This window comes from Ranitomeya imitator, chromosome 9 (genome assembly GCF_032444005.1).
Source record: "Ranitomeya imitator isolate aRanImi1 chromosome 9, aRanImi1.pri, whole genome shotgun sequence".
NCBI lineage: Eukaryota > Metazoa > Chordata > Amphibia > Anura > Dendrobatidae > Ranitomeya > Ranitomeya imitator.
Window position 1 is genome coordinate 6,235,399 of NC_091290.1, and position 22,241 is coordinate 6,257,639.

At 46.1% G+C, this 22,241-nt stretch overlaps 1 protein-coding gene across 1 annotated transcript in view; it reads left to right on the forward strand.

Moving 5' to 3' along the window:
- The window catches only part of SWAP70 (switching B cell complex subunit SWAP70), a 43,817-nt gene that overhangs the window by 16,730 nt on the left and 4,846 nt on the right, over positions 1–22,241 (forward strand). The window contains exons 2-6 of the mRNA XM_069739967.1: positions 5,713–5,853; positions 12,208–12,381; positions 20,611–20,838; positions 21,336–21,482; positions 21,607–21,715. Of these exons, the coding sequence (XP_069596068.1) occupies positions 5,713–5,853; positions 12,208–12,381; positions 20,611–20,838; positions 21,336–21,482; positions 21,607–21,715 (799 nt within the window). The remainder of the gene's footprint in view (positions 1–5,712; positions 5,854–12,207; positions 12,382–20,610; positions 20,839–21,335; positions 21,483–21,606; positions 21,716–22,241) is intronic.

Below are 22,241 nucleotides of genomic sequence, written 5' to 3' on the forward strand. Positions count from 1 at the left end.
ATGTATGTACACAGTGACCGCACCAGCAGAATAGTGAGTGCAGCTCTGGAGTATAATACAGGATGTAACTCAGGATCAGTAATGTATACAGTGACTGCACCAGCAGAATAGTGAGTGCAGCTCTGGAGTATAATACAGGATGTAACTCAGGATCAGTAATGTAATGTACACAGTGACCGCACCAGCAGAATAGTGAGTGCAGCTCTGGAGTATAATACAGGATGTAACTCAGGATCAATAATGTAATGTATACAGTGACTGCACCAGCAGAATAGTGAGTGCAGCTCTGGGGTATAATACAGGAGGTAACTCAGGATCCGTAATGTAATGTATGTACACAGTGACTGCACCAGCAGAATAGTGAGTGCAGCTCTGGAGTATAATACAGGATGTAACTTAGGATCAGTAATGTAATGTATGTACACAGTGACTGCACCAGCAGAATAGTGAGTGCAGCTCTGGGGTATAATACAGGATGTAACTCAGGATCAGTAATTTAATGTATGCACAGTGACCGCACCAGCAGAATAGTGAGTGCAGCTCTGGGGTATAATACAGGATGTAACTCAGGATCAGTAATGTAATGTATGTACACAGTGACTGCACCTGCAGAATAGTGAGTGCAGCTCTGGAGTATAATACAGGATGTAACTCAGGATCAGTAATGTAATGTATACAGTGACTGCACCAGCAGAATAGTGAGTGCAGCTCTGGGGTATAATACAGGAGGTAACTCAGGATCCGTAATGTAATGTATGTACACAGTGACTGCACCAGCAGAATAGTGAGTGCAGCTCTGGAGTATAATACAGGATGTAACTTAGGATCAGTAATGTAATGTATGTACACAGTGACTGCACCAGCAGAATAGTGAGTGCAGCTCTGGAGTATAATACAGGATGTATCTCAGGATCAGTAATGTTTATACACAGTGACTTCACCAGCAGAATAGTGAGTGCAGCTCTGGGGTATAATACAGGAGGTAACTCAGGATCAGTAATGTATGTACACAGTGACTGCACCAGCAGAATAGTGAGTGCAGCTCTGGGGTATAATACAGGAGGTAACTCAGGATAAGTAATGTATGTACACAGTGACTGCACCAGCAGAATAGTGAGTGCAGCTCTGGGGTATAATACAGGATGTAACTCAGGATCAGTAATGTATGTACACAGTGACTGCACCAGCAGAATAGTGAGCGCAGCTCTGGAGTATAATACAGGAGGTAACTCAGGATCAGTAATGTAATGTATGTACACAGTGACTGCACCAGCAGAATAGTGAGTGCAGCTCTGGAATATAATACAGGATGTAACTCAGGATCAGTAATGTAATGTATGTACACAGTGACTGCACCAGCAGAATAGTGAGTGCAGCTCTGGGGTATAATACAGGATGTAACTCAGGATCAGTAATGTATGTACACAGTGACTGCACCAGCAGAATAGTGAGCGCAGCTCTGGAGTATAATACAGGAGGTAACTCAGGATCAGTAATGTATGTACACACTGACTGCACCAGCAGAATAGTTAGTGCAGCTCTGGGGTATAATACAGGATGTAACTCAGAATCAGTAATGTATGTACACAGTGACTGCACCAGCAGAATAGTGAGCGCAGCTCTGGAGTATAATACAGGAGGTAACTCAGGATCAGTAATGTATGTACACACTGACTGCACCAGCAGAATAGTTAGTGCAGCTCTGGGGTATAATACAGGATATAACTCAGGATCAGTAATGTATGTATACAGTGACTGCACCAGCAGAATAGTGAGTGCAGCTCTGGGGTATAATACAGGATGTAACTCAGGATCAGTAATGTAATGTATGTACACAGTGACTGCACCAGCAGAATAGTGAGTGCAGCTCTGGGGTATAATACAGGATGTAACTCAGGATCAGTAATGTAATGTATGTAAACAGTGACTGCACCAGCAGAATAGTGAGTGCAGCTCTGGAGTATAATACAGGATGTAACTCAGGATCAGTAATGTATGTACACAGTAACTGCACCAGCAGAATAGTGAGTGCAGCTCTGGAGTATAATACAGGATGTAACTCAGGATCAGTAATGTAATGTATGTACACAGTGACTGCACCAGCAGAATAGTGAGCGCACCTCTGGGGTATAATACAGGATATAACTCAGGATCAGTAATGTATGTATACAGTGACTGCACCAGCAGAATAGTGAGTGCAGCTCTGGGGTATAATACAGGATGTAACTCAGGATCAGTAATGTAATGTATGTACACAGTGACTGCACCAGCAGAATAGTGAGTGCAGTTCTGGAGTATAATACAGGATGTAACTCAGGATCAGTAATGTATGTACACAGTGACTGCACCAGCAGAATAGTGAGTGCAGCTCTGGGGTATAATACTGGGTGTAACTCAGGATCAGTAATGTAATGTATGTACACAGTGACTGCACCAGCAGAATAGTGAGTGCAGCTCTGGGGTATAATACAGGAGGTAACTCAGGATCAGTAATGTAATGTATGTACACAGTGACTGCACCAGCAGAATAGTGAGTGCAGCTCTGGAGTATAATACAGGATGTAACTCAGGATCAGTAATGTATGTACACACTGACCGCACCAGCAGAATAGTGAGTGCAGCTCTGGAGTATAATACAGGAGGTAACTCAGGATCAGTAATGTAATGTATGTACACAGTGACTGCACCAGCAGAATAGTGAGTGCAGCTCTGGGGTATAATACTGGAGGTAACTCAGGATCAGTAATGTAATGTATGTACACAGTGACTGCACCAGCAGAATAGTGAGCGCAGCTCTGGAGTATAATACAGGAGGTAACTCAGGATCAGTAATGTATGTACACACTGACTGCACCAGCAGAATAGTTAGTGCAGCTCTGGGGTATAATACAGGATGTAACTCAGAATCAGTAATGTATGTACACAGTGACTGCACCAGCAGAATAGTGAGTGCAGCTCTGGGGTATAATACAGGGTGTAACTCAGGATCAGTAATGTAATGTATGTACACAGTGACTGCACCAGCAGAATAGTGAGTGCAGCTCTGGGGTATAATACAGGAGGTAACTCAGGATCAGTAATGTAATGTATGTACACAGTGACTGCACCAGCAGAATAGTGAGTGCAGCTCTGGAGTATAATACAGGATGTAACTCAGGATCAGTAATGTATGTACACAGTGACCGCACCAGCAGAATAGTGAGTGCAGCTCTGGAGTATAATACAGGAGGTAACTCAGGATCAGTAATGTATGTACACAGTGACTGCACCAGCAGAATAGTGAGTGCAGCTCTGGGGTATAATACAGGAGGTAACTCAGGATCAGTAATGTAATGTATGTACACAGTGACTGCACCAGCAGAATAGTGAGCGCAGCTCTGGACTATAATACAGGAGGTAACTCAGGATCAGTAATGTAATGTATGTACACAGTGACTGCACCAGCAGAATAGTGAGTGCAGCTCTAGAGTATAATACAGGATGTAACTCAGGATCAGTAATGTAATGTATGTACACAGTGACTGCACCAGCAGAATAGTGAGTGCAGCTCTGGGGTATAATACAGGATGTAACTCAGGATCAGTAATGTATGTACACACTGACTGCACCAGCAGAATAGTTAGTGCAGCTCTGGGGTATAATACAGGATGTAACTCAGAATCAGTAATGTATGTACACAGTGACTGCACCAGCAGAATAGTGAGTGCAGCTCTGGGGTATAATACAGGATGTAACTCAGGATCAGTAATGTAATGTATGTACACAGTGACTGCACCAGCAGAATAGTGAGTGCAGCTCTGGGGTATAATACAGGATGTAACTCAGGATCAGTAATGTAATGTATGTACACAGTGACTGCACCAGCAGAATAGTGAGTGCAGCTCTGGGGTATAATACATGATGTAACTCAGGATCAGTAATGTAATGTATGTACACAGTGAGTGCACCAGCAGAATAGTGAGTGCAGCTCTGGGGTATAATACAGGATGTAACTCAGGATCAGTAATGTATGTACACAGTGACTGCACCAGCAGAATAGTGAGTGCAGCTCTGGGGTATAATACAGGATGTAACTCAGGATCGGTAATGTAATGTATGTACACAGTGACTGCACCAGCATTATAGTGAGTGCAGCTCTGCAGTATAATACAGGATGTAACTCAGGATCGGTAATGTAATGTATGTACACAGTGACTGCACCAGCAGAATAGTGAGTGCAGCTCTGGGGTATAATACAGGATGTAACTCAGGATCCGTAATGTAATGTATGTGCACAGTGACTGCACCAGCAGAATAGTGAGTGCAGCTCTGGGGTATAATACAGGATGTAACTCAGGATCAGTAATGTAATGTATGTACACAGTGACTGCACCAGCAGAATAGTGAGTGCAGCTCTGGGGTATAATACAGGATGTAGCTCAGGATCGGTAATGTAATGTATGTACACAGTGACTGCACCAGCAGAATAGTGAGTGCAGCTCTGGAGTATAATACAGGATGTAACTCAGGATCAGTAATGTAATGTATGTACACAGTGACTGCACCAGCAGAATAGTGAGTGCAGCTCTGGGGTATAATACAGGATGTAACTCAGGATCAGTAATGTAATGTATGTACACAGTGACTGCACCAGCAGAATAGTGAGTGCAGCTCTGGGGTATAATACAGGATGTAACTCAGGATCAGTAATGTAATGTATGTACACAGTGACTGCACCAGCAGAATAGTGAGTGCAGCTCTGGGGTATAATACAGGATGTAACTCAGGATCAGTAATGTAATGTATGTACACAGTGACTGCACCAGCAGAATAGTGAGTGCAGCTCTGGGGTATAATACAGGATGTAACTCAGGATCAGTAATGTAATGTATGTACACAGTGACTGCACCAGCAGAATAGTGAGTGCAGCTCTGGAGTATAATACAGGATGTAACTCAGGATCAGTAATGTAATGTATGTACACAGTGACTGCACCAGCAGAATAGTGAGTGCAGCTCTGGGGTATAATGCAGGATGTAACTCAGGATCAGTAATGTAATGTATGTACACAGTGACTGCACCAGCAGAATAGTGAGTTCAGCTCTGGAGTATAATACAGGATGTAACTCAGGATCAGTAATGTAATGTATGTACACAGTGACTGCAGCAGCAGAATAGTGAATGCAGCTCTGGAGTATAATACAGGATATAACTCAGGATCAGTAATGTAATGTATGTACACAGTGACTGCACCAGCAGAATAGTGAGCGCAGCTCTGGGGTATAATACAGGATGTAAGTCAGGATCAGTAATGTAAGGTATGTACACAGTGACTGCAGCAGCAGAATAGTGAGTTCAGCTCTGGAGTATAATACAGGATGTAACTCAGGATCAGTAATGTAATGTGTGTACACAGTGACTGCACCAGCAGAATAGTGAGTGCAGCTCTGGAGTATAATACAGGATATAACTCAGGATCAGTAATGTAATGTATGTACACAGTGACTGCAGCAGCAGAATAGTGAGTGCAGCTCTGGGGTATAATACAGGATGTAACTCAGGATCAGTAATGTAATGTGTGTACACAGTGACTGCACCAGCAGAATAGTGAGTGCAGCTCTGGGGTATAATGCAGGATACACAGTGGATATTTCATGTGTATATAATGGTGACTTTCTGTCCTCTTTCTTTGCTCGGTGTCGGCCTCCTCTGAGCTTTCTTCTGTCTTTTCAGGTTCTCTCTCACAATCTCTGCACGCTGCTGCACGTCCCACATGATCCAGTGGCTCTGGAGGAACATTTCCGGGATGATGATGAGGGTCCGGTCTCTAACCAGGGCTACATGCCGTATCTGAATAAATTCATCCTGGATAAGGTGAGCGCCGCTCTTTTCCTGCTCCCTCAGTTCGCTGCACATTTATCTCGTACCTTCGGTCTTTGTTCACACAGCGCTCTTCTTTCTGCAGCCAAAACGTTTACTTTTCGTAGTAAAAATGCAGCTTATAAACCGCAGCTGATTGCCGGATTTTTGGTGCGTTCCTTTGTGCTGATTACTTGGTGATTTGTCTACAATACTTGTGCGTAAACGTAGTTTTCTGCTCCATAAATGTTATTCTGCTTTTTTCCCACTTTCTCATTACTTTAATGAAAAACCCTGTAATACTCCGAATCAGTCAGAAAACGATCCGTGAGCCGGAGACGTCTGGGATCTTGGAAAATGCAGAATAAAACACAGGAATAATAATAATAATAATAATAATAAAAACCGCTGCTGAGAAGCGACGTGTGACCATGGCCTTACCCTGCAATGTCAGCGCCGCTCCTTCTCATGCGGGATGTGAGTGTTTCCGGCAGTAACTCTGTGCCGAGGACGTGATGGGTTTAGTAATCTCCGATTTATGTTCTCAGGAACTTTCCAATCGAATCGTTTTTCGAATATTAATTACAAAATATTTCTGTCCGTCACGTTTGGGCATCGTCCCCCGATGTGACTCCGGCCCCTCATCTGACGCCATCATTCTACATAATTGCTCCAGAGTATCGCACTTGGGACACCTGTTTGGACCAACCTATGGTGTGCTGGGGAGCCGAGGGGGTCTGTGCTGAGGAGCCGAGGGGGTCTGTGCTGGGGAGCCGAGGGTCTCTGTGCCGGGGAGCCGAGGGGGTCTGTGCTGGGGAGCTGAGGGGGTCTGTGCTGGAAGATGAGGAGCTTGTTCAGGGGGAGACGAGGGGTTTGTGCTGGAAGATGAGGAGCTTCTTCAGGGGGAGACGAGGGGTTTGTGCTGGAAGATGAGGAGTTTGTTCAGGGGGAGACAAGGTGGTTGTGCTGGAAGATGAGGAGCTTGTTCAGGGGGAGACGAGGGGTTTGTGCTGGAAGATGAGGAGCTTCTTCAGGGGGAGACGAGGGGTTTGTGCTGGAAGATGAGGAGCTTGTTCAGGGGGAGACGAGGTGGTTGTGCTGGAAGATGAGCTTCTTCAGGGGGAGACGAGGGGTTTGTGCTGGAAGATGAGGAGTTTGTTCAGGGGGAGACAAGGTGGTTGTGCTGGAAGATGAGGAGTTTGTTCAGGGGGAGACGAGGGGTTTTTGCTGGAAGATGAGGAGCTTCTTCAGGGGGAGACGAGGGGTTTGTGCTGGAAGATGAGGAGTTTGTTCAGGGGGAGACAAGGTGGTTGTGCTGGAAGATGAGCTTCTTCAGGGGGAGACGAGGTGGTTGTGCTGGAAGATGAGGAGCTTGTTCAGGGGGAGACGAGGGGTTTGTGCTGGAAGATGAGGAGCTTCTTCAGGGGGAGACGAGGGGTTTGTGCTGGAAGATGAGGAGCTTGTTCAGGGGGAGACGAGGTGGTTGTGCTGGAAGATGAGCTTCTTCAGGGGGAGACGAGGGGTTTGTGCTGGAAGATGAGGAGTTTGTTCAGGGGGAGACAAGGTGGTTGTGCTGGAAGATGAGGAGTTTGTTCAGGGGGAGACGAGGGGTTTGTGCTGGAAGATGAGGAGCTTCTTCAGGGGGAGACGAGGGGTTTGTGCTGGAAGATGAGGAGTTTGTTCAGGGGGAGACAATGTGGTTGTGCTGGAAGATGAGCTTCTTCAGGGGGAGACGAGGTGGTTGTGCTGGAAGATGAGGAGCTTGTTCAGGGGGAGACGAGGGGTTTGTGCTGGAAGATGAGGAGCTTCTTCAGGGGGAGACGAGGGGTTTGTGCTGGAAGATGAGGAGCTTGTTCAGGGGGAGACGAGGTGGTTGTGCTGGAAGATGAGCTTCTTCAGGGGGAGACGAGGGGTTTGTGCTGGAAGATGAGGAGTTTGTTCAGGGGGAGACAAGGTGGTTGTGCTGGAAGATGAGGAGTTTGTTCAGGGGGAGACGAGGGGTTTGTGCTGGAAGATGAGGAGCTTGTTCAGGGGGAGACGAGGGGTTTGTGCTGGAAGATGAGGAGCTTGTTCAGGGGGAGACGGGTTTGTGCTGGAAGATGAGGAGCTTGTTCAGGGGGGAGACGGGTTTGTGCTGGAAGATGAGGAGCTTGTTCAGGAGGAGACGAAGTGGTTGTGCTGGAAGATGAGGAGCTTGTTCAGGGGAAGATGAGGGGTTTATGCTGAAAGATGAAGAGCTTGTTCAGGGGGAGACGAGGTGGTTGTGCTGGAAGATGAGGAGCGTGCTCGGGGCGAACGAGGGGTTTGTGCTGGAAGATGAGGAGCTTGTTCAGGGGGAGACGAGGTAGTTGTGCTGGAAGATGAGGAGCTTGTTCGGGGGAGACGAGGGGTTTGTGCTGGAAGATGAGGAGCTTGTTCAGGGGGAGACGAGGTGGTTGTGCTGGAAGATGAGGAGCTTGTTCAGGGGGAGACGAGGTTGTTGTGCTGGAAGATGAGGAGCTTGTTCAGGGGGAGACGAGGGGTTTGTGCTGGAAGATGAGGAGCTTGTTCAGGGGGAGACGAGGTGGTTGTGCTGGAAGATGAGGAGCTTGTTCAGGGGGAGACGAGGGGTTTGTGCTGGAAGATGAGGAGCTTGTTCAGGGGGAGACGAGGTGGTTGTGCTGGAAGATGAGGAGCTTGTTCAGGGGGAGACGAGGGGTTTGTGCTGGAAGATGAGGAGCTTGTTCAGGGGGAGACGAGGTGGTTGTGCTGGAAGATGAGGAGCTTGTTCGGGGGAGACGAGGGGTTTGTGCTGGAAGATGAGGAGCTTGTTCAGGGGGAGACTAGGGGTTTGTGCTGGAAGATGAGGAGCTTGTTCAGGGGGAGACGAGGTGGTTGTGCTGGAAGATGAGGAGCTTGTTCGGGGGAGACGAGGGGTTTGTGCTGGAAGATGAGGAGCTTGTTCAGGGGGAGACGAGGTGGTTGTGCTGGAAGATGAGGAGCTTGTTCAGGGGGAGACGAGGTGGTTGTGCAGGAAGATGAGGAGCTTGTTCAGGGGGAGATGAGGGGTTTGTGCTGGAAGATGAGGAGCTTGTTCAGGGGGAGACGAGGTGGTTGTGCTGGAAGATGAGCTTGTTCAGGGGGAGACTAGGGGTTTGTGCTGGAAGATGAGGAGCTTGTTCAGGGGGAGACGAAGTGGTTGTGCTGGAAGATGAGGAGCTTGTTCAGGGGGAGACGAGGTGGTTGTGCTGGTCCGATGAGGGAGCTGCACTTGTCAAATGAGGGGGCCGCGTTGCAGAGTTCAGGGGACAGTGCTGGTAGACGAGGGGGCTGTGCAATGGGGAATAAGAGGCCGCAGTGGGAAGATGAGGGCGAGGCTGTGCAATGGGGTGTCGAGGAGGTCGTCTCCATTGGTTCGATGACGTGGTCATGAGTGTCCTCCGGCGATCAGTTGCTATCTGTAGAGATTCAGCAGCGAGTGTTCACTTTCCCTGCAGCGCCACCAGAGGGCAAATACAATATTACACAGCTGTAACTGTGACACTGGGGGTCTTACAGAGCGAGACACTGTGTATAATAAATGGGGTCCCCGCACCTTAATGTGTCCAGTCTGTGGCAATAAAGGATTTCCGAAAGTCTGTCTCATTCACCACCCAGAAACAGCCAGCGAGGACGTGAGTCACCGACGTCCCGGATCGGAAAGTCTCGTTATTAGACGGCTGACATCCTGGATTTCCCCGGTGAGTTCGCTCTGCTGCACGTGTGGACTAATGGGTCATTCTGCACCCGAGCTCCCATCATGCACTGCTGCGGGACCAGCAGGATTGGGGCCAATGATTGGTTGTGAATAAGGATGAAAAACTGCAAAATAAGAAATAAGAGAAAAACCAACATTTTCCTCCATTTTCACCAGATTTATTGGTTAAGTGCAGATTTGGGGGTCCGACCCTCTGGTGTCTCAGATCTGCTCCTTGGCGGTCTCACCCCTCCATACGCCAGCTAACATTTCTTCTCCGCGCTTCGGTAACCACAGGATCCGGATTTCCATGATAAAAGCCTGAAGATGTTGTGAACATTCCCATTCCCGGCCGCCTCTGAGCGCCCCTCTTTTATAGGTGGACGGGGGGAGCTCGGCCAAGATTTTGAAGAAAGTTCTTACTTTTCACAGATGCAAATGAATTATTGATCTCACAGAAAAGGAAATGAGCCGAGTAAACAGGGGTCTCATTGTGATCCCAGGGGTCTGGCCCCGAGCCCAGAGGAACAACTTCATCTAATAACATGTATCTCTGGGGAATGAAGAAGGGGCCTCACAGTCCGGCATCAGCCACCCCAGCGGCCAAATGTCCCGTCTGCACTGGACACTTAACCCTTAATTGTCACTAAAGTAAGTTCGTGTCCATTAGGATAAGTGGAAACATAAATCGGCTGAAGTGTCTCAAATCTCAGAGCACAAAGTCATAGTCAGGACTAAATGCTGCGGAATCTGTGGAATGCAGAAAGAAATTAAAGGATAAGCCAGTCCAAATTCCCCCAACCTCCTCCTTACAGAACCTGTCTGCCGTCACCACTAGGGGGAGCTCCCTGTATACGGAGATACATGATAAGATCCTGTCTGCAGCCACCACTAGGGGGAGCTCCCTGTATATAGAGATACATGATAAGATTCTGTCTGCAGCCACCATTAGGGGGAGCTCCCTGTATACAGAGATACATGATAAGATCCTGTCTGCAGCCACCACTAGGGGGAGCTCCCTGTATACAGAGATACATGATAAGATCCTGTCTGCAGTCACCACTAGGGGGAGCTCCCTGTATACAGAGATACATGATAAGATCCTGTCTGCAGTCACCACTAGGGGGAGCTCCCTGTATACAGAGATACATAAGATCCTGTCTGTAGTCTCCACTAGGGGGAGCTCCCTGTATACAGAGATACATGATAAGATCCTGTCTGCAGTCACCACTAGGGGGAGCTCCCTGTATACAGAGATACATGATAAGATCCTGTCTGCCGTCACCACTAGGGGGAGCTCCCTGTATACGGAGATACATGATAAGATCCTGTCTGCAGTCACCACTAGGGGGAGCTCCCTGAATACAGAGATACATGATAAGATCCTGTCTGCAGCCACCACTAGGGGGAGCTCCCTGTATATAGAGATACATGATAAGATTCTGTCTGCAGCCACCACTAGGGGGAGCTCCCTGTATACAGAGATACATGATAAGATCCTGTCTGCAGTCACCACTAGGGGGAGCTCCCTGTATACGGAGATACATGATAAGATCCTGTCTGCAGCCACCACTAGGGGGAGCTCCCTGAATACAGAGATACATGATAAGATCCTGTCTGCAGCCACCACTAGGGGGAGCTCCCTGTATACAGAGATACATGATAAGATCCTGTCTGCAGTCACCACTAGGGGGAGCTCCCTGTAAACAGAGATACATGATAAGATCCTGTCTGCAGCCACCACTAGGGGGAGCTCCCTGTATACGGAGATACATAAGATCCTGTCTGCAGCCACCACTAGGGGGAGCTCCCTGAATACAGAGATACATGATAAGATCCTGTCTGCAGCCACCACTAGGGGGAGCTCCCTGTATATAGAGATGCATGATAAGATTCTGTCTGCAGCCACCACTAGGGGGAGCTCCCTGTATACAGAGATACATGATAAGATCCTGTCTGCAGTCACCACTAGGGGGAGCTCCCTGTATACAGAGATACATGATAAGATCCTGTCTACAGTCACCACTAGGGGGAGCTCCCTGTATACAGAGATACATGATAAGATCCTGTCTGCAGTCACCACTAGGGGGAGCTCCCTGTATACAGAGATACATGATAAGATCCTGTCTACAGTCACCACTAGGGGGAGCTCCCTGTATACAGAGATACATAAGATCCTGTCTGCAGCCACCACTAGGGGGAGCTCTCTGTATACAGAGATACATGATAAGATTCTGTCTGCAGTCACCACTAGGGGGAGCTACCTGTATACAGAGATACATGATAAGATTCTGTCTGCAGTCACCACTAGGGGGAGCTCTCTGTATACAGAGATACATGATAAGATTCTGTCTGCCGCCACCACTAGGGGGAGCTCCCTGTATACAGAGATACATGATAAGATCCTGTCTGCAGTCACCACTAGGGGGAGCTACCTGTATACAGAGATACATGATAAGATTCTGTCTGCAGTCACCACTAGGGGGAGCTCTCTGTATACAGAGATACATGATAAGATTCTGTCTGCCGCCACCACTAGGGGGAGCTCCCAGTATACAGAGATACATGATAAGATCCTGTCTGCCATGTGGGATGTACCGTAAATGTTATCAGTATTTTACGCTAACTGACTGTTTTTTTAACCTCTTTTTTAGGTAACTGGAGACTTTGACAAAGTGGAGTTTTATAAGATGTGCTGGACTCTCTGTGCTAAGAAGCACCTGCCAAGAAGCCCCCTGTGCATCAGCGAGGACAGCGCCTTCAAGGTGTGGACTATATTCAACTTCCTGTCAGATGACAAATATCCGCTCACCATCGTGCCGGAGGAGGTAAGAAGAATCTAAAAGTCATAGATTATATTCCCTCCATCACTCCTCAGTAAAAGAAATCTTTCAATTTTCAACAAAAGTATCAGTTCAGAGTTCTATCATGAGTCAACCCTTTGCCTGCTGGTCAATCTGTGAGCAGAGAATATGGCACTGTGAAGACAAGGCGTCGCTCTGCCATCAGATCTCTGCGGGTATCCTCTCCTGATGTCTCTGTTGCTCTGATTTTACTTCTCGCTCATTTCGTGTCTTGTTTGCAATTTTACGTTTATGATTTATTTGTTGTTAGTTTGCATTTATAACTCTATAAAGTTTTATGCCTCTTCTGTAAATATTTGGTGTAGTAATTGCCAGAAATAACGGCTCTTTTTCCTGCTCTTTTCCCTGCTCTTTTTCTTGCTCTTTTCTCTGCTCTTTTTCTTGCTCTTTTTCTTGCTCTTTACCCTGCTCTTTTTCTTGCTCTTTTCCCTGCTCTTTTTCTTGCTCTTTTTCTTGCTCTTTTCCCTTTGCTTTTCACTTCTTTTTCTTGCTATTTTTCTTGCTCTTTATCTTGCTTTTTTTCCCTGCTCTTTTCCTTGCTCTTTTCCCTACTCTTTTCCCTGCTATTTTTCTTGCTCTTTTCCCTGCTCTTTTCCCTGCTCTTTTCCCTGCTCTTTTCCCTGCTCTTTTCCCTGCTCTTTTCCCTGCTCTTTTCCCTGCTCTTTTCCCTGCTCTTTTCCCTGCTCTTTTCCCTGCTCTTTTCCCTGCTCTTTTCCCTGCTCTTTTTCTTACTCTTTTCCCTGCTCTTTTTCTTGCTCTTTTCCCTGCTCTTTTCCCTGCTCTTTTTCTTACTCTTTACCCTACTCTTTTTCTTGCTCGTTTCCCTGCTCTTTTTCTTGCTCTTTTCCCTGCTCTTTTCCCTGCTCTTTTCCCTGCTCTTTTCCCTGCTCTTTTCCCTGCTCTTTTTCTTACTCTTTTCCCTGCTCTTTTTCTTGCTCTTTTCCCTGCTCTTTTCCCTGCTCTTTTTCTTACTCTTTCTTGCTCTTTTACTTGCTCTTTTCCCTGCTCTTTTCCCTGCTCTTTTTCTTGCTCTTTTCCCTGCTCTTTTCCCTGCTCTTTTCCCTGCTCTTTTCCCTGCTCTTTTCCCTGCTCTTTTCCCTGCTCTTTTCCCTGCTCTTTACCCTACTCTTTTTCTTACTCTTTTCCCTGCTCTTTTTCTTGCTCTTTTCCCTGCTCTTTTCCCTGCTCTTTTTCCTGCTCTTTTTCTTACTCTTTTCCCTGCTCTTTTTCTTGCTCTTTTACTTGCTCTTTTCCCTGCTCTTTTCCCTGCTCTTTTTCTTGCTCTTTTCCCTGCTCTTTTTCCTGCTCTTTTCCCTGCTCTTTACCCTACTCTTTTTCTTACTCTTTTCCCTGCTCTTTTCCCTGCTCTTTTCCCTGCTCTTTTTCTTCCTCTTTACCCTGCTCTTTTTCTTGCTCTTTTTCTTGCTCTTTTTCTTGCTCTTTTTCTTGCTCTTTTTCTTGCTCTTTTTCTTGCTCTTTATCTTGCTCTTTATCTTGCTCTTTATCTTGCTCTTTTTCTTGCTCTTTTTCTTGCTCTTTTTCTTGCTCTTTTCCCTGCTTTTTTTTCTTGCTCTTTTTCCCTGCTCTTTTTCTTGCTTTTTTTCACTGCGCTTTTCACTTTTTCTTGCTCTTTTTCTTGCTCTTTTCCCTGCTTCTTTAGGGTATGTTTCCATGGTCAGTAAATGCTGGGGGTTGGATGCTCTGTACATCTGCAGCGTTCAACCCGCAGCGGCCAGATGTTACAGCATAGTGGAGGGGGATTTCAAGAAATCCCATCACACCTGTGTGTCCAGAGACGCCTTCACCTTCCATGCAGAGATGGACATGTGGCGCATCTTTTCAGACCGCAGCATGTCTAGTTATCTTGAGATGGTCAGTCTCTGCAAGATACATGTCACCCATACAATGTATTGGACGCAGTGATTCCGCACGGTTCAATGAACAAATGCGGATTCACCTGTGATCAAAAGCAGACGGCACTTTGGACAGAGCGGACATGTGCTGTGTCCAAAGCTTCCAGTTCCTGCCCTTGGGGACATACCGTCTCAGCTCCTTATCCAGCGTTTCTTACTTTTCTTTTTTTCTTTCTCTTTTCCTTACTTGAGCCGCATGCTCCAGTCACATGTAGAGCAGCATTCACAATTCTGTAGGTTTATCATTTACCCTGAGGCCCAGGCTGCTGCTTTCTCCCTCCCCCATGCTGTGATCTGCAGTTCTGCTCTATTGCCACATAGCTGTAGTCATTGTGGTCAGTGCTTTACACTGCAACACTGCTTATTTATAATAATAATCATTTTTATTTTCTATAGCGCCAACATATTCTGCAGCAATTTACAATGTTAGGGGAGACATGTACAGACAATAAAGACATTCCAGAATAGGCATAACTCTGGCAGCTGACACTCTGGGCTCTGAGTACCATAGTCCCCGCAGGACGTCAGAGAGGAGAGACAATGACATCACAGCGAGACCAAAAATGTATCCGAGAAAAGCAACTCAATAGCGTCATCGGGAAATGGGAGTATGTAGGCTGAAGGCGGAGCCTATGGGAAGGGGAGGAGCCTAAATACAGCGGGGCGGGGATCGGATGTATATCCTGATTACATTCTCTATGGAGGTTATGTGGGACACTTAATTAGTGAAACGACTGCACCCGCAGAATGTTGTCCCCTTATTACAGGCAAATATGAGGTTTATGGGGTGTGATACATGGAGGATATATTACAGCGCTGACTACAGCGCTGAGGAACTCACTGCTGACACCCAAAATTGGAGTTTCCAGCGACTTTTAACAGTTGAGCTGCATATGTCCAGTATAATTATATATGTACAGCCGCTATAACCTGGGCATCTCCTACATATAATTATATATGTACAGCTGGTATAACCTGGGCATCTCCTGTATATAATTATACATGTACAGCTGCCATAACCTGGGCATCTCCTGTATATAATTATATATGTACAGCCGGTATAACCTGGGCATCTCCTGTATATAATTATATATGTCCAGCCGGTGTATCCTGGGCATCTCCTGTATATAATTATATATGTACAGCTGGTATAACCTGAGCATCTCCTGTATATAACTATATATGTACAGCTGGTATAACCTGGGCATCTCCTGTATATAATTATATATGTACTGCCGCTATAACCTGGGCATCTCCTGTATATGATTATGTATGTACAGCCGGTATAACCTGGGCATCTCCTGTATATAATTATATATGTACAGCCGCTATAACCTGGACATCTCCTGCATATAATTATATATGTACAGCTGGTATATAACCTGGGCATCTCCTGTATATAATTATACATGTACAGCCGGTATAACCTGGACATCTCCTGTATATAATTATACATGTACAGCCGGTATAACCTGGGCATCTCCTGTATATAATTATCTGTACAGCCGGTATAACCTGGGCATCTCCTGCATATAATTATATATGTACAGCCGGTATAACCTGGGCATCTCCTGTATATAATTATACATGTACAGCCGGTATAACCTGGGCATCTCCTGTATATAATTATACATGTACAGCTGGTATAACCTAGGCATCTCCTGTATATAATTATATATGTACAGCCGGTATAACCTAGGCATCTCCTGTATATAATTATATATGTACAGCCGCTATAACCTGGACATCTCCTGTATATAATTATACATGTACAGCCGGTATAACCTGGGCATCTCCTGTATATAATTATATCTGTACAGCCGGTATAACCTGGGCATCTCCTGCATATAATTATATATATATATACAGCCGGTATAACCTGGGCATCTCCTGTATATAATTATATATGTACAGCCGCTATAACCTGGACATCTCCTGCATATAATTATATATGTACAGCTGGTATAACCTGGGCATCTCCTGTATATAATTATACATGTACAGCCGGTATAACCTGGACATCTCCTGTATATAATTATACATGTACAGCCGGTATAACCTGGGCATCTCCTGTATATAATTATATCTGTACAGTCGGTATAACCTGGGCATCTCCTGCATATAATTATATATGTACAGCCGGTATAACCTGGGCATCTCCTGTATATAATTTATATATGTACAGCCGGTATAACCTGGGCATCTCCTGTATATAATTATATATGGACAGCCGGTATAACCTGGGCATCTCCTGCATATAATTATATATGTACAGCCGGTATAACCTGGGCATCTCCTGTATATAATTTATATATGTACAGCCGGTATAACCTGGGCATCTCCTGTATATAATTATATATGTACAGCCGGTATAACCTGGGCATCTCCTGTATATAATTATATATGTACAGCCGGTATAACCTGGGCATCTCCTGTATATAATTATATATGTATAGCTGGTATAACCTGAGTATCTCCTGTATATAATTATATATGTACAGCCGGTATAACCCAGGCATCTCCTGTATATGATTATATATGTACAGCCGGTATAACCCAGGCATCTCCTGTATATGATTATATATGTACAGCCGCTATAACCTGGGCATCTCCTGTATATAATTATGTGTACAGCCGGTATAACCTGGGCATCTCCTGTATATAATTATGTGTACAGCCGGTATAACCTGGGCATCTCCTGTATATAATTATATATGTACAGCCGGTATAACCCGGGCATCTCCTGTATATAATTATACATGTACAGCCGGTATAACCTAGGCATCTCCTGTATATAATTATATATGTACAGCCGGTATAACCCGGGCATCTCCTGTATATAATTATACATGTACAGCCGGTATAACCTGGGCATCTCCTGTATATAATTTATATATGTACAGCCGGTATAACCTGGGCATCTCCTGTATATAATTTATATATGTACAGCCGGTATAACCTGGGCATCTCCTGTATATAATTATATATGTACAGCCGGTATAACCTGGGCATCTCCTGTATATAATTATATATGTACAGCCGGTATAACCCGGGCATCTCCTGTATATAATTATACATGTACAGCCGGTATAACCTGGGTATCTCCTGTATTTACAGCTGTTTTGGCATTTGCTACATTTACTATTAATCCGTAATTCTGGTATTGGGGGATTTTCCAGTCTTGCGTTTTGATGACAATTCGCGCCTTGTGTCCCTATAATGGGAGGAAGAAGAGCCGTTTGCAGATTTCCGCCCCTTGATATCGTTATTATTGGACACTCGGCTCATTGTGTAGTTGCATTTGTGACGTCTCACAGCTGAGGGTTTGTTGCAGTTGTTAATAGTCTTGATTTCACCTGGATCTTACTTTGCCTCCATTCATCTCATTGTGTCGCATGCAGCTCTGCTGATAATGGGGCCCCGTGGTCTCACAGACCCCGGATACGGGCGCCATTACTCTGTTTTTGTTTCAATGTCAGGGGATCTAGAATCTTATCACAGACGAGATCCTGTGATCTCCAGATCCTGAGATCACGATCACTACGAGGCGTCACACAGTCTCTCTTGTAGGGTATTTGTGGCTCCAGTCACTTTTGGGAGCCCCCAGAAAATGCAGCAACCAGAAGCTGACACTGTGCCTGTAAAGCTTTATGTTCAGGGTGTGCTCAGTCAGTGACTGGCTGTATGGGGGTCCCGTGAGGCCCCTCAACCCTTCTTTGCCACATGCGCCATTATTTTTTTTATTGAATATCTTTTCTTATTATATAAACAAGGTTAAATATTCATAAAATCCTTCCACTTAATTCACAACATATTAGAACTGTCATGTTGCTCAGGGGTGTAAACAGAAGGGTATTGGCCCCTCCCCTGAGGATCTCAGCAGTGTAAGGGTCCATGTTCATGATCAGAAAACACTGCGGGTATTTATGCAGCATCCAACTCGCAGAGTCCAGGTGTTACAGCATAGTGGATGGGATTTCAAGGTATCCCATATATCCAGGTTGTGTCCACAGACGCCCGTAGCACAGCCGCGGAGACGGACATGCGGAGCGTCTCTCCAGACCGCAGCATGTTTATTTATCTTGCAGTGTCACGTGTCTCCACAACAGAAATGACATCACTAGAATGTATTGGACGCGGTGAATCCGCACAGTTCAGTGGACACAGACTATGTATATATGTAATAGACGGCAGTGCTCTGGACACAGCCGACATGTGCTGCTAGTTTCGGATCGTGGGCTCCCAGCCGAAGGCTATGTGCACACGCTGAGTATTTGCTTACAGACATTTTTGCAAGTTGTCTGCATCTCTTGGCAGCAAAAACACAAGTTTTAGGTGCGTGTTTTTGTCGCGGTGTTGTACAGTAATTAATGTTTTTGGTTTTTTTTAGTTAAAGATATTTAAAAAAAAAAAAAAAAGTTTTGTTATGTAATTTCTTGGTTCAGCACATTCTTTTGAATTCTGGTGCAGTAGCATTAGGGTAATGGGATTAGGGCTTGGTGTCTGTTTACACCAAGCCCTAGCTTTAGTAATGAAGAGGTGTCAGCCAGACACCCTCATTACCGAACCGGTAAGTACAGAGTTATAAACACACACACTGTCACCGGCCTATGTAGGAGCATTAACAGAATGAACCTACATAGGCTGGAACCAAACAACAACTGGCAGAAATCAGCATGACTCGCAATACCTGTTAAATTTTTACAAAAACAAAAAAAGGCGTGGGCTCCCGTGTAATTTTCATAACCAGCTGAGGGAAAGCCGACCCCAGAAAAAAAAAAAATTTGACATAAGGTCCCCCTATGAAATCTAACAGCAAAAGCTATGCAGACAGCTGCGGGCTGATATTAATAGCCTCGGAAGGAGCCATGGATACTGGCCCCTCGTAGACTAAAAACATCAGCTCTCAGCTGCCCCAGAAAAGGCTCATCCGTAAGATGAGACAATTCTGGCACTTATCGTCACTCTTCCCGCTTGCCCTGTAGCGTTGGCAAGTGGGGTGATAGTTAGGAAGGGGGGGGGGGGGGTTGATGTCACCTTCATATTGTCATAAGACCTCAAGCCCAGAGGTTATAGAGGTGTCTGTAAGACGCCCCCATTACTTACCCCATAGTAATATTGTATAAAAACACAGACACCAAGAAAAAAGTCCTGTATTTAAAATAATGGCGCAGACTCCTTTAATAATCTTAATTAAACCATACTTACTGAAGCCAATGTCCCCTGTAACAGAATTTTAAATAATAAACCACAATATTCCTCAACTGTCTGCAGAGAAGATGATAATCCATAATGTCCCGCTATGATCCTGATGACTTTGAGAGCAATCACTAATGTGACTGCTCTCAAGGACGCTCCTGCAGAGTGCAGTGCTGAGCCCCGGTGATCTCACCACCACTGCACGAGAAAGTTCTCATGAGTGCAGCTCTGAAGTGTAATACAGCAAGTTACTCAGGATCCGAACAGGATCAGTAATGTAATGTATGTACACAGTGACTGCACCAGCAGAATAGTGAGTGCAGCTCTGGAGCATAATACAAAATGTAACTCGGGATCAGTAATGTAATGTATGTACACAGTGACTGCACCAGCAGAATAGTGAGTGCAGCTCTGGAGCATAATACAAAATGTAACTCAGGATCAGTAATGTAATGTATGTACACAGTGACTGCACCAGCAGAATAGTGAGTGCAGCTCTGGGGTATAATACAGGAGGTAACTCAGGATCAGTAATGTAATGTATGTACACAGTGACTGCACCAGCAGAATAGTGAGTGCAGCTCTGGGGTATAATACAGGATGTAACTCAGGATCAGTGATGTAATGTATGTACACAGTGACTGCACCAGCAGAATAGTGAGTGCAGCTCTGGGGTATAATACAGGATGTAACTCAGGATCAGTAATGTAATGTGTGTACACAGTGACTGCACCAGCAGAATAGTGAGTGCAGCTCTGGGGTATAATACAGGATGTAACTCAGGATCAGTAATGTATGTACACAGTGACTGCACCAGCAGAATAGTGAGTGCAGCCCTGGGGTATAATACAGGATGTAACTCAGGATCAGTAATGTAATGTAATGTATGTACACAGTGACTGCACCAGCAGAATAGTGAGTGCAGCCCTGGGGTATAATACAGGATGTAACTCAGGATCAGTAATGTATGTACACAGTGACTGCACCAGCAGAATAGTGAGTGCAGCTCTGGAGTATAGGGTAATGTATTGTATGTAGTGTGCAATGATTGACTTTTTAACGAGAAGTCTTTTCTTTGCAGATTGAATATCTCCTGAAGAAGCTGACGGAGGCGATGGGCAGCGGTTGGCAGCAGGCCTTGTTTGAGGACTATAAGATCAGTCTCCATGATAAGCAGAAGGGACTGTCCGTCTGGGAGCTCATCGAGCTGATCGGCAGCGGTCAGTTCAGTAAAGGCACCGACTCCACCACCGTGTCAATGGCCATCAATGAAGTGTTTAATGAGCTCGTCCTGGACGTTTTAAAGCAGGTGCGGATTACTTTGTATCACTGCATATTTGCCACTCAGGACTTCAGGAAAGCTGGGTGATAGTCCTGTAGTTGATAGATCCTGCACGCTGCTGTACGAGATCCGGTAAACACCTAATATGTCGGCCTGTTTCCTGCCTATTTGGAAGGTTGTGGGCAAATTGGTGAGAATGAAAGTCTTGGGTCCAATGATTGAGGTCCAGATGCGGCTGTTACTGGTCTTGTGTGAATTTTCCCGCGGGGAGCTGGAGATCTTTTGTATGACTCTGGTGCCCTCCGCTGGTGAGATAAACAAACTGCATCTGATTATAACGTTTAATTGTATTTTTCAGATTATGTTAATAATAATATTTTTTCCAGTTTATTTTATATTTTCCTGTAACCCAAAAAAACTTCACTTTTATTATTAATCACTTAATTAAACGCTTGTAATAATTGTCCAGAAAAATGGGAACGTTATAATTGACCGACTGCCTGCCATCTCATTCCTCACCGTAGGGTTATCTGTGGAAGAAAGGTCACAAGCGGAAGAACTGGACGGAGCGCTGGTTTGTCCTGAAGCCCAACATCATGTTCTATTACGTCAGCGAGGATCTGAAAGACAAGAAGGGGGACATCATCCTGGATGGGAACTGCTGCGTGGAGGTAACGGGCCGGGCATTGTACACCATCAGCCCGAGCAGGAAGAGAATGCGAAAACTGCAGTGCACACTGACACTGCGATGCAGGAATCCACCGGTTATTAGATCACATTGTCCTTGTCTTTCAGTCACTGCCGGACAGAGAAGGGAAGAAATGTCTGTTCCTTGTGAAATGTGTGGACAAAAGCTACGAGATCAGTGCCTCCGACAAGAAGAAGAAGCAGGAGTGGATACAAGGTGAGCACAGCCGCAGCGACTCTGCCGCGCGTGACCCGAGTAGCAGTGACTCTGCCGCGCGTGACCCGAGTAGCAGTGACTCTGCCGCGCGTGACCCGAGTAGCAGTGACTCTGCCGCGCGTGACCCGAGTAGCAGTGACTCTGCCGCGCGTGACCCGAGTAGCAGTGACTCTGCCGCGCGTGACCCGAGTAGCAGTGACTCTGCCGCGCGTGACCCGAGTAGCAGTGACTCTGCCGCGCGTGACCCGAGTAGCAGTGACTCTGCCGCGCGTGACCCGAGTAGCAGTGACTCTGCCGCGCGTGACCCGAGTAGCAGTGACTCTGCCGCGCGTGACCCGAGTAGCAGTGACTCTGCCGCGCGTGACCCGAGTAGCAGTGACTCTGCCGCGCGTGACCCGAGTAGCAGTGACTCTGCCGCGCGTGACCCGAGTAGCAGTGACTCTGCCGCGCGTGACCCGAGTAGCAGTGACTCTGCCGCGCGTGACCCGAGTAGCAGTGACTCTGCCGCGTGTGACCCGAGTAGCAG